At 37.9% G+C, this 13654-nt stretch overlaps 1 protein-coding gene across 1 annotated transcript in view; it reads left to right on the top strand.

Moving 5' to 3' along the window:
- Window positions 1-13654, top strand: part of CUL4A (cullin 4A) — an 83896-nt gene that overhangs the window by 48877 nt on the left and 21365 nt on the right. Inside the window, exons 10-15 of the mRNA XM_007942384.1 lie at window positions 1130-1248; window positions 8871-9063; window positions 11827-11931; window positions 12456-12566; window positions 12671-12756; window positions 13156-13263. Coding sequence (XP_007940575.1) covers window positions 1130-1248; window positions 8871-9063; window positions 11827-11931; window positions 12456-12566; window positions 12671-12756; window positions 13156-13263 — 722 coding nt within the window. The remainder of the gene's footprint in view (window positions 1-1129; window positions 1249-8870; window positions 9064-11826; window positions 11932-12455; window positions 12567-12670; window positions 12757-13155; window positions 13264-13654) is intronic.

The raw sequence follows: 13654 nt of genomic DNA, 5'->3' as shown, positions 1-13654 counted from the left end.
TAAACATGAACTTTTGGAGAACACTGATCAACTGACTATACCACCTGAAATGTATAGACATGATGCCCATTTTACAGAAAAGCCTGAAACTCTGTGAAGGAACATGACTAACTCACAGTTTTCCTACTCTAATTTAGCTGCCTTCCATTGTTATAATAAAGCAAATATTTAGAAAATCTTCTATAAAAGCTCTTCTGATTAAGGTATGGTTTTATAAAATCTTTGTAAAAATTTAAATACCTTTAACAGTAAAAACCTTAAAAATGCAGTGTTGAATATTTTACAATACCTGTTAAATAATAAATATTTCTCTCTCAGTTTATTATATATGTAAATAAAAGTAGGCATCATCTAAAATAAATAGATTTGATAGCTTGTGTTTTGACAGATGAGTTTTCTCACGGACTACATCAATTCTTAACCTAAGACTTATGATCCCCCCAGGTTAAATAATTGTATGAGTATTTTTCAGATTACTAAATGTTGCTTTGGAGCTCGGTAGCATAGTGCCTAAGGCACTTGACTGCTAGCCAGAAGGTTGGAGGTTCAAACCCACCAGCCACTCCTTGGAAGGAAGGTTGGGCAATCTACTTCCGTAGTGATACTGCCTTGGAAACCCAAGGAGGGGTCGCTATGAGTCGGGTCCAAATCAACAGCACATAACAACAACAACAAATGTTGCTTTAGCAAAATAAGAGAACTTTGTTGTTGTTGTTGTTATGTGCCGTCGAGTCGGCCCTGACTCATAACGACCCCTCCTTGGGTTTCCGAGGCAGTATCACTACGGAAGTAGGATTGCCCAACCTTCCTTCCGAGGAGTGGCTGGTGGGTTTGAACCGCCAGCCGTCTGGTTAGCAGGCAAGTGTCTTAGCCACTATGCTACCAGACTTTAGTGATATGAAAAAGTAAATAAATCTCCCAACATGCTCAGGAAATGAGATTCACCTAATAGCATCTATCTCAGATAGAGAACTACACCAACTTTCCTGTATAGAAATAATGAAGTGTTGTACATACTCTCTAAATTTCTAAATTATATATTAACCAGTTTTTGAAGCATATTCTTGTTTAGTTTTTATTAATGTTGATTTACTGATGTAATATGTTAACATTTACAATATGATTTTAGGGCTTGATCACTTACTTGATGAGAATAGAGTACCTGATCTTACACAGATGTACCAGTTGTTCAGTCGGGTAAAAGGTGGTCAGCAGATACTACTGCAACACTGGAGTGAATACATCAAGGTATTTCAGAATTTTGTCTTAGAGATAATTCTACTTGTACTTTATACAAGGGGAATGGTTGTCCTATCTTTAAAATACTTTAGTACCCTGGCAAAGGAATTAAACTATTTTGAAGTAACTTTTGTTCTTTGATCACAGATAAAAAAGAGAATAATAGTCTTCCTTTTTCTGCTGTATCACCTTTAAATATTTAAGTTTTGGTTTTTTTCTTTTAAATAACAAAAACAGTGATGAATAACATCCTGGTATGTGACGTAAAGAACTACTATTTGGACATTTGTCATCAACATGAACACTGGTTTAATTCCACCATCATGATTTTCAGAAACTAGTGGTTTTTTCCTAATCTGCTTCCCCCCCACACACACTTCAATCCCTTTTAGGACAAATATATTGAATTTTTTTTTTCTTTTTGTTTTCCTTCAATCAAGTTAATATGTGACCCTCTAGTTAGTGGTTTACCCTCCCTTCCCCACCCACCCCATCAGAGAATATTTCTTTTTTTGTGAAACCTTTTTCTTAATTTTTTACAATAGTGGTCTCATATAATATTTGTCTTTTTATGATTGACTAACTTCACTGACCATGATAGCCTCTAAGTTCATCTGTGTTGTGAGATGTTTCACAGATTGATCATTGTTGTTTAACATTTTGTAGTATTCCATTATGTGAATGTACCATAGTTTTTTGATCCATTCCTCCATTGATGAGCATTTAGGTTCTTTCCATCTTATTTGTTATTTGAATAGTGCTGTGGTGAACATGGGTGTGCATGTACCTATTTGTGTCACAGCTCTTATTTCTCTAGAATATATACATAGTAGTAAGATTGCTGGAGCATGTGGTATTTCTATTGCCAGCATTTTATGAAAGCACCATAACATTTTCCACAGTGGTTATACTATTTTACAGTCCCACTAACAGTATATAAGGGTTCTAGTCTCTCCACACCCTTGCCAGCTTTTGTGGTTGTTTCTTTTGAACTTTCCTTTGAGTGCTGGGGTGAGATGATACCTCATTGTTGTTTTGATTTGCATCTCTCTAATGGCTTAAGATTGCAGGCATTTCTTCATCTATTTGTTCACTGCCTGAATGTCTTCTTTGGTGAAGTGTGAAATGTCTCTTACATCCTTTGCCCATTTTTTAATTGGATTATTTGTTGTTAAATTGTTAAAATTTTCTGTAAATTTTAAGAGGATTAGTCTCTTGTTCAATATGTCCTTGCCAAAAATTTTTCCCCAGTGTGTGGGATCTCTTTTTACTCTTTTGGTAAAATCTTTTGATGCATGTAAGTGTCTAATTTTTAGGAGGTCCCAGTCATCTGTTTTGTCTTCTGGTGTTTGTACATTTTTAGTTATATTCAATAATGTATTTATGCCCTGAATTAAAGCCCTTAAGTTTATCCCTATTTTTTCTTTGATGGTCTTTATGGTTTTAGGTTTTATATTCAGGGCTTTGGTCTAAATTGAGTTCATTTTTGTATGTGGTGTGAAATATGGGTCCTGTTTCATTTTTCTACAAATGGATATCAAATTTTGCCTGCACCATTTATTTAAGAGACTATCTCTTTCCCATTTAATGAGTTTTGGCCCTTTGTCAAAGATTAGCTGTCCATAGGTAGATGGATTTACTGCTGGGTTCTCAATTCTGTTCCATTGGCAATGTGTCTGTCATTGTTCCAGTACCAGGCTGTTTTAATTATTGTAGCTGTGTAGTGAGTGGGTTTTGAGATTGGGGAGTCTGAGGCCTCCTACTTTGTTCTTCTTCTTTAGTGCTTTACTTATCTGGAGTCTCTTTCCTTTCCATATAAAGTTGGTGGTAGTTTCTCCATCTCTTTAAAAAAGATGATGGACTCTGTATCAAGATTGCATTATATCTGTAGATCACTTTGGGTGTGTGTCAACTTAGCTAGGCCTAGTTGAGTGGCTGGAAAGCTGGATGTAGTAAGCCCCATGATGAGACTGGTAATCAACTCCATGGTGGAATCTAATGTGAGCAGCTGAGTAAGCTGTCTTAGGGATATGGTCTGCTTCTTGTATATAAGGAGAACGCTTGGGGAATGGTCTCTAGCATATGGCATGCTTGAACCCTGCATGTAGCCATGTCATTGTTCAGCAGCCTGCTATGCTCTGCTGACCTTGGGACTTCCAATGGACTTGAATTAATGGCCTGCCATGTGGTTTAATAACATTGGGACTGTGCCTTATTACTTGTCAACCTTGGGCTTGTCAGTCAGCAGGCAGTAGCTGTCTGAGTGAAGAAAAGCCTCCAACTTCAGTGGGGCAGGAGGCAGAGCTAAAGCCTAAGGTTGAGGGGCTTTTATTTAGCCTCTAGAGCCTGGCACTTTGAACTTGGACTTAAAGCCTCCAAATTGTAAGAATAACTGTTTGTTAAAGCTGTACCGTTGTGGTGTATTCTTACCAGAGCGGTACCAGGTAACCAAAACAGAGTATGGTACCAAGGGAGTGTAGGGTACTGCTCTGACGGATACCTAAAATGTGGAAACAGGAGTGGAGTACATCCTTGACCCAAGACTCTGGCAGAGAAACCCCGGCATGAGAGATGGCAACAGCAGAGCTCAGAGACTGGCAGAGAGACCAGCATGAGAGACAGTAGTAGCAAAGCCCAGAGACTGGCATTAAACAGTAACAGGCTTACCAGCCTACAGGCGACAAAGCCAGGTGGCCACTGGGTAGGTAGGAGGAGTGAATTGCTTTTGGGCATTAATTGGTAGAAGAAACCAGCAAGAAATGGAGTAGCAGGTTGGCCAGCCCACTGAGCAAGAAAGCTAACTGTCTTTTGGGCAGGAAGATTCCTGGCGGAGTGGGTTGTTCTTGGGCATTAATTGGCAGAAGTGCAGAGACCAAGAAAACAGGAAGCCGAGCTGCCTCAGCCTCAAGGGCAGGACAATGGCCTTTGGAGGTGGAACCACCACAGCCCCCTAGGTTTCAAAGAGCCAGACCTTCACCAGCTTGGTTCTGGAGTGTGGGGCTGCTCATTCATGTGAGCTAGTGATATGGAGTTAAGCCACTGCCCAAGAGCGAGAGGCAGGGCTGCCATGCCCAAGAGGGAAAGGAACTAGGCCCGCCAGGCTAAAGGGGGTAAGGTTGCCACTCAGGAACTAGAGGACTGGAGTTGGAGTCACCCAGTGAAGGAGATCTGTACAGATACCACCCGTTGAAGATCTGTACAGGTGCCAAGTTGACAAGGGGTGGAATTGTGGTGGTTAAGTTTGTGTGTCATCTTGGCTAGGCCTGGTTGAGTGACTGGGCAGCTGGTGCTAGTTATTCCCCATGATGAGACTGACAATCAGCTCCATGGTGGGAACTACCACAAGCAGCTAAGTAGCTGCTTTACGGATGTGGTCTGCTTCCCGTATATAAGAAACAGTTTTGGGAATGGTCTCTAGCTTATGGCACGCTTGAACCCTGCATGTAGCCGTGTTGTTGTTCAGTAGATTGCCATGCTCTGCCAACCTTGGGAGTTTCAATGGACTTGAATTAAATGGTCTGCCATATGGTTTGGTAACATCAGGACTGTGCCATTTTATTTGCCAACCCTTAAGCTTGTTAGCCTCAGCAGCCAGTAGCTGCCTGAGTGAAAAGATGCCTCTAGCTTTAGTGGGCCGAGAGCAAGAGGCAGAGCTGAAGCCCAAGTTCGAGGGGCTTTCATACAGCCTCTGGTGCCTGGCACTTTGAACTCAGACTTCTAGCCTCCTAAACTGTAAGAGAATAAACTCCTGTTTAAGCCGTCCCACTTGTGGTATATTTCTGTCAGAGCAGCACTGTTGTGGTGGTGGTGGTGGTGTGCCGTTGAGTCGGACCCGACTCATAGCGACCCCTCCTTGGGTTTCCGAGTATCACTACGGAAGTAGATTGCCCCATCTTTTCTCCGAGGAGTGCCTGGTGAGTACCAGAACAGGTATTAATGAGATTTTCATGATGTTAAGTCTTCCTGTCCATGAGCATGGTATAAAACCAAACCAAATCCATTGCCATAGAGTCAATTCCAACTCATACTGACCCTTTAGAGCACAGTAGAATGTCCCATAGAGTTTCTAAGGCTATAAATCTTTACTGACGCAGACTATCTGATCTTTCTCTTAGAGAGTAGTTGGTGGGTTTGAGTCACTGAACTTTCAGTTAGCAGCTGAATGCCCTAACAACTATGCCACCAGAGCTCCTGAGCATGCTATAAACAAACAAAAAACAAGCAAACTCACTGACTTCGACTCCAACTCATAGTGACCTCCTTGGGTTTCCGAGACGGTATCTGTACAGAAGTAGATTGCTCAGTCTTCGTTCTGAGGAGTGGCTAGTGGGTTTGAACTGCCAGCCTTCTGATATAGTCTTCCATTTATATAAGTCTCTTTTAGGTTCTTGTAAATAGTATTTTGTGGTTTTCTTTGTATAGGTCTTTTCTGTCTCTGGTTAAACTAGTCTGCTTTTTAAACATAAGATCATCTCTTGTTTTTGCTAAGGGAGAACTCTTAGACATTTTTATGTATTAGATTGGTCAGTATACTGCTGTATTACCTAGCAGTCTATATATAGATACACCGAAAAAACCAAACTCACGGTCGTTGCGTCGATTCAACTCATAGTGGGTCTCCTTGGTTTCTGAGACAGTATCTCTACGGAAGTAGATTGCCCAGTCTTCCTTCTGAGGAGTGCTGTGGGTTTGAACTGCTGGCCTTCTGGTTAGCAGTCAGATGCGTTAGGCACTATGCCATCAGAGCTCCTATATGGAGATATAGGGTATATTATTTAAGCTTAAGTTTTCATGTTTTTAAAGCCTTTGTTTTCTATATACATAGCATGTCCAATTCAGCCCATAATACAGAGGCTTCTTGGGTATTGTCTTTCAGTTTTCATGTGTTATGCCCAGCAGAATTGCAGGGCAGTGAGCACTACCACAGTGCTAATACAGGATCATACTGATGACTAGTGATTCTCAACCAGAGGCAGTCCTGAACTAACCCCCTCATTGGGACATTTGGCAATGACTGAAGATTTTTTTGGTTGTCAAACCTGAGAGGGTGCAACTGACAAATGTGGGTAGAAGCCTAGGATACTGCTGCAATGCACAGGACAACCACCAATGACAAAGAATTATCTGGCCCAAAGTGTCAATAGTGCCAAGATTGAGAAACTTTGCTGATGACCCTGTTTTACCATTTAATGATAAGTCATTCTCTAGATAATACTGATGAAAAAGGGAAGAAGTATATCTTACATCACCATCCTTTATAAATAGCTAGTGTTTTCAGTCACTTAGGAAAAATTTTTCACTAACAAAAACCTTTGTGTTTTTGTTTCCTGGTGATTATATTCTTAAAGTCTACAGTAAAAAGGAGGAACCCTTGTGACACAGTGGTTAAAGCACTCAGCTGCTAACCAGCAGCTCTGCAGGATAAAGATATAGCAGTCTGCTCCCACAAAAAGATTACAGCCCAGAAGACCTTGTGGGACAGTTCTGCTCTATCCTGTAGAGTCACTGTGAGTCAGAGTCAATTCAGTGACACATAATAACAACTACAGAATTAAAAGATAAACCAAACCTCCAGGAAATTATGCTGAGAGAAAAAATAAAGCCAATCCCAAAATGTTACATACTGTATGATACCATTTATACAACATTTTTGAAATGATAAAATTTAGAAATGGAGGAGAGATTAATAGTTAACCAGGGATTAGGGATAGGTGAAGGGAAGAGTGGTAGGTGTGGTTATAAGAAAGGAAAAAAGGGATACCCTTGTGGTATTGGAACTGTTCAGTATCTTAACCTTGATGGTGGGTACATGAACGCACACAGGTGATAAAATTGTAAAAAAAATCCCACTGCCATCATGTCAGATCCATCTCGACATAGCCTCCTTGGGTTTCCAAGGTGGTATCACTACGGAAGTAGATTGCCCAACCTTCCTTTTGAGGAGTGGCTGGTGGGTTTGAACCACCAGCTTTCTGGTTAGCAGTCAAATGCCTTAGGCATTATGCCACCAGAGCTCCCATAAAATTGTATGGAACTTACACATGCGAATGAGTACAAGTGAAACTCGGGCAATCTGAATAAGTTTAGTAGATAATCTCAATGTCAATATACTGTTTACAAATTGTACTATAGTTTTGCAAAATGCTAGCATTGGAGGAAGGAAAATGGACAAAGTGTACAAGAGATCTCTGTATTGTTTCCAAGACTGTAGATGAATTTATAATTATCTCAATACAAGTTTCAATTAAATAAAAGACAGTGAAAGACTGCATGTTGCTTTATGAAATAATCAGGCTTGAGATCTATATGTGGAAAGCCTAAGCATACGCACCCCAAGATTTTATATGATCATAGTGAGTTGAAAGTCATAACTGAGTTATGCTATATCAGCAATAAAGCTTTACTTTAAAGAAAAGCTAATGAAAATTTAGAAGTTTTTTTTGCCATTGGGATATTCTTTAGGAGCTCTGGTAGCATAGTGGCTAAGGCACTTGACTGCTAACCAGAAGGCTGGCGGTTCAAATCCACCAGCCACTCCTCGGAAGGAAGGTTGGGCAATCCTACTTCCATAGTGATACTGCCTCGGAAACCCAAAGAGGGGTCGCTATGAGTCGGGGCCGACTCGACGGCAAATAACAACAACAACAACAAACACAAGGAGAAGTACACTTTGAAGTTTTCAACCTGTGTAGCAAAAATCAAAGGTGGATTATGACTAACACTCCTGCGTATCAACAGAGCAGGTCATCATCAAAATAAAACTGATCCTTCTAATTTCAAAATAACATGAGAAACTAATTAGTTGAGCATGACATTAAATCAGTAAAACAAAATATGTATTTTTTTTTTTTTTTTTTTTAATAACGCAAAACCCAACCCACTGCCGTGGAGTCAGATCCAACTCATAGCAACCCAAATTCTAATAATAATTGTATTCAACACCTCTTCACCTTGTGATTTGCATCATCAAACAATTAACTCTTGTTGCCACACGTAATCATGTAGTAATGTTTAATAAAATGTTTATAAATAAAAAATAGAGGGTAAAACCTGGGGCTGCTCATGATTAGATAGGAAGGAGAAAGAAAACTAGAGTCAGGAGGTTAAAATAGGTACAAGGTAGGCACCTTCTCAGTATGTATCAAATAGGAATCTTGCTGTTTGAGGGCAAAGTAAGTATGACCTAGTTCATTGTTTACTGAAGAATATTCTGTAAAACACTATGCAAGTAGGATGGCCTGTCATCATCACATATACCAATATGTTCATGCAGAGATTCACAGGGCATATTCATAAAATAAGGCTTTTCCTACAGTTAAGAATATGCATATCTTGTATCATTCTTAATATTTTAAAAAATGTACTTGACCACTTAACTCCTCTGTCATGACACACTTACTAGTTTGTATTAATGAGTAAAAATTTTAAAAAAGCAATGGTCATTTTCCCAGTAACATAAATTCTTCCAGAAACAGCATCATAGCACTAAAGCCTTAGTTATATATTTGCTTAACAATTTTTAAAATGTAAACTAAATTTGTATAAATTATAAAACTTTTATTTGATAGCAGGAGAAATAATTTTTGGTATCACAAATTTGTTGATGACTTTCTATTTATTTGTTTTTATAGACTTTTGGAACAACGATAGTTATCAATCCTGAAAAAGATAAAGATATGGTGCAAGACCTGCTAGATTTTAAGGATAAAGTGGACCACATCATAGAAGTGTGCTTTCAGAAAAATGAAAAATTTATCAACTTGATGAAGGAATCCTTTGAAACATTTATCAACAAGAGACCAAATAAGCCTGCAGAATTGATCGGTAGAAAAAAAAATTATAATTTTTTATGGAAAAATAAGGCAAAACTCAAGCCTATTTATGGGACTGAACGTTCCCAAAATGTTCGAGCTCTTCATGGGAGGGGAGGGGGTAAGATTTACATCAAACCTGATCAGGGCACACATTTCCAAAGAAAGCCATAAAAACACCCATGTGTATTTTTAAATATAAATCTATGGTATTTACATGAGAGTAAATATAGTAGTAATCTTGTAAAGAAATGAAGTTTCTCTTCACAAAAGAATGAAGGTACAGTAAAAGTTTATTCTATGTATCTGTCCTTTTCTTAGAGAATAAACTTGAATTTACTGGACCAGCAGCTTCAGAGCTATATGTTGTAAAGATCAATTATAATTCTCCATCTTGATTATAAGCAGTTAATTTTTATGCAGAAATTGGATTGAGAAGGTTTGTTATGAATGAATGCCTCTGAATTACAAGGGTAATTACCAGTCTCTGGATATTTAAAATGAGATACTATTTAATCATCATCTGTGAGTCCTCTAATTAATGTTAAAATAGGATAAAACTGAATGAGATCTCAAAAGTAGCATTTTTTCAGTTACACAAAAGTTTTTTTTTTAATTTTTTATTGTGATGTGGGTGCATACTTACAAAGCAGATTGTTTTACTCACAACAGTTTATGCACATTTGGTTTCACTACCACGATTACAATCCTCAGCCATAAAAACCTCTCCTCCCATCTCTTCCCTGTGACTGTCCTTCCCTTCCCTGTGCCCTTCTTATCTATGCATTCCTGTCTTTGCCACAATGTGAATGCTGCCCTTCTGATATCTCATGGCCAATTGATCTAGGGGGTGCATCTCCCTGGGGTAGGTGTTCTGCTTGTAGGTCTTTCTGTTTGGCTGAGAGCTAATCCACAGACGTGAGTATAGTTCCAGGCCTGAAAGATAACCTAGGGCCACAGTCTCCAGGGTTCCACCAATTTCTGTCCAACCAGTAATTCTGGGTTTTTTTGTTTTTTGTTTTTTGTTTTTTTAATTGTGATTTGGGTGAAAGTTTACAGAACAAATTCATTATCCATACAGCAGTTCACATACACTTTGTCTCATGACTGTAGTTTCCCACAAGGCAACAGCTCTCTTCCTACTTCCTCCCCAAAGTTACCTCTTCCCATTGACTGTCCCTCTCATGCATGTCTCCCCCCCCCCAGGTTGCCTCCCTGTGCATACATAACCCTTCTATTCTCCCATGATTGATCTCGCCAAGGAGTGTATCTACCTAATGTAAATGTTCACCTCGTGTGTCTGTCTTTTGTTTGGCTAGAAGCCACAGGAGTAGGTTCAATTCTGGATCTGTAGGGCAGCTAGGGGCCATAATCTCAGGGATTCCACTAGGTTCTGTCAGACCAGCACACTGACTTCTGGTCATTTTTGAGTTCTTGAATTTTGTTCCATATTGTTCTCCCACTCTATCCAGGATCTCCAATTTTGATCCCTTTCTGAGTGGTTGGCATTGATAGCCAGGCACCATCTAGTTCTCCAGATAATACTTTTTAACTCCTGAGGGAAAGAAGGCAACCTAGAAAATTCATAAATCCATTGAAAAATAATAAGATGAAAAGTTTTTAAATTATTACTTTATATAATTATTTCATGATAATAGCATTTCAAGATTCATAGAATTTCACTAGTCAGATACTTTACAAATTTACAGAAGACTAAGGACAGTGAGAGGTGTAAGTGATACAAGATTGGATATATATTGGTTATTAATGAAGGTGTAAAATGAGAACATGGAGTTTATCATACATATATCTACTTTTATATATATTCAGAATTTTCCATAATAGAAAAATACTAATAAAAGCAACAAGGAAAATTCAGATTCATAAGGCAATTTAATTTGACTGTTACGTGACTTTTTCAATTGTGATTTCTCCAAAAGAAGCCTAATGTTTAGCACTTGGGAATTTGGGCTTCTCAACGTCTTAGGTTCTATAAATACATTGAGACTTTCATTCTCCCTTCCTTAAACCACTACTCATAGTTGATTTAAGAAGTCTGAGAAACAAGAAGCTATAAACAACAACAATAAAAACCTCACAGCTGTGGGGTCGAACCCGAGTCATAGCGACCCCTCCTTGGGTTTCCAAGGTGGTATTTCTACAGAAGTAGATTGCCCAACCTTCCTTCTGAGGGCTGGCTGGTGGGTTTGAACTGCCAGCCTTCTGGTTAGCAGTCAAATGCCTTAGGCACTATGCTACCAGAGCTCCTACGAGAAGCTATTAAGTAAAGTTATTATCACTCTATATTCAGTGATAAGACAGTGTCACCTTGAATTTAACTACTTGAAACCCTGAGAAAAACTCTTTTCTCTTTGAGAAAATCTTGTCCTAGTTTATTATACCACATCTTAAAGAGAGAGAGTATTCCAGTATCAGGAACAATAATGTAACATGAAACCCAAGCATGTAATTATTGAAATCAAGTATTTTTTTACTCTGAAATCAGAGAAGTTACTTGAGCTGACTAAAAATTCAATCTTTGGCTATGTTGAAGTTTTAGAAAGTATTGATTCTCACATGATTTGTAAGTAACTATATTAGAAAATAAGATACTTCCCTCTTTTATAATAAAATAATAGCATTTTGGAAAGGTTCCTGGATGCTACTTGTCAATTGGTGCTTGTAGAAATTAAGGATATTCTTTTTTCTGATTTAGAAAATGGATTATATAATGACTGCTTGTTTTTTAAAATAATTTAAACTCTTAATCTCACAGCAAAGCATGTTGATTCAAAGTTGAGAGCTGGCAATAAAGAAGCAACAGATGAAGAACTAGAGAGAATCCTTGACAAAATTATGATAATATTCAGGTTTATTCATGGTAAGAAATATTATAAATTATTTTACTAACATTAAACCAAACCAAACCAAACTCACTCTGCCATCCAGTTGGATCCGACTCATAGCGACCCCTCCTTGGGTTTCCAAGGCAGTAACTCTGTGGAAGTAGATTGCCCCATCTTCCTTCCGAGGAGTGGCTAATGGGTTTGAACTACCAGCCTTCTGGTTAGCAGTCAAATGCCTTAGGCACTACTGTACCAGAGCTCCTGTACTAACAGTAGGTCATATAATCAAAGTATCTATATTTGGGCCCCATTTTTTCATGACTAAATTGACAGAAACATTTTCCATTTTTATGTTAATACAAAAAAAAAAAGTGAAAGGGCCACTGATTGAATTGAAAGTTTTCTTCTGTGAAACTTAGGAATTTCATTATCATTAAAGCTGACATGCATTAAAATAAAAATGATAATTTGCAATTTTTAGGGGTTTCAGCAGTTGAATTATAACATTTGCATATTGACTGTCTAATATTTTATGCAATTCTTATTTGATTATAAATAGGTAAAGATGTATTTGAAGCATTTTATAAGAAAGATTTGGCAAAAAGACTCCTTGTTGGGAAAAGTGCTTCTGTGGATGCTGAAAAATCTATGTTGTCAAAACTAAAACATGGTAAGCATATGTAAACCTGGGATTTTTCCCCTCTACCTTTAGAGAATGCATTGCTGTGATAACGTGTTGCTTCTGGTATAAAAACAGCTTTACTTTTGTAACAGAATGTGGTGCTGCTTTTACCAGCAAACTTGAAGGCATGTTCAAGGACATGGAACTTTCAAAAGACATCATGGTTCATTTTAAGCAGGTGAGTTTGTTTTTTTTCAAGTAAAACAGCTTTTTAAAATTTTTAAGTTATGTAAAACAAAATTCTCATCCTTAAAAATTACTCTTAATGTTTTACATATTCAAATATCATAAATTCAAAAGGAAAAAGAAAAGGAACCCCAAAAAAATGACAATGAAACTTACTTCAATGAATCTAATATTATGTTGATGATAGTGCTATACTAAGAGAAGAAAAAAGATTTTCAGATGAAGTAGGACACATTATTTGGCTTTTTATCTTCAGTGGAATATTTTCTAAGGACTAAAATTAATGCAAAAAAATATTAGGGTGTTTTTTAAATTGTATCATTTTTTAGTCATTGTTTTTGATGACTTTCTAAACTACTTTTATGTTGGATATATCTCTGTTTGTTTTTAGTATATGCAGAATCAAAGTGATCCGGGCTCTATAGATCTAACAGTAAACATACTTACAATGGGATACTGGCCAACATATACACCTATGGAAGTACATTTAACTCCAGAAGTAAGTGTGTTAAAGAAAATGCTGTTGTTTATTTTTAATAGACAAGTGTTGCCAAAGTTGTGTAAACTTTCCATTGTTATACCTATGCCATGGACAAATATGCTGTCTCTCAAGAAGTATTTAATGAGAGTATTTCTTTTTTTTTTTTTAATTTTTATTTTTATTGTGATTTGGGTGAAAATTTACAGAGCAAATACACTTTCCATACAGCAGATCACATACACTTTTGTCTCATGACATTGACCACAATTTAGCACAATGCAACATCTCCTCTCCCACTTCCTCCCAATGGGTACCGCTTCCCTGTGACCATCCCTCCATGCACTCCTACCCCCTGAGCTGTCTCCCTGTGCCTGAGCAGCCCTTCTTTCTCTCTCGCTTGTTCTCTCCA

Source organism: Orycteropus afer, unplaced genomic scaffold (genome assembly GCF_000298275.1).
Source record: "Orycteropus afer afer isolate SDZICR_OR568_19922 unplaced genomic scaffold, OryAfe1.0 scaffold00089, whole genome shotgun sequence".
NCBI lineage: Eukaryota > Metazoa > Chordata > Mammalia > Tubulidentata > Orycteropodidae > Orycteropus > Orycteropus afer.
Note: the sequence above shows the minus strand (reverse complement) of the source record. Positions and strands in the feature narration are given on the sequence as shown.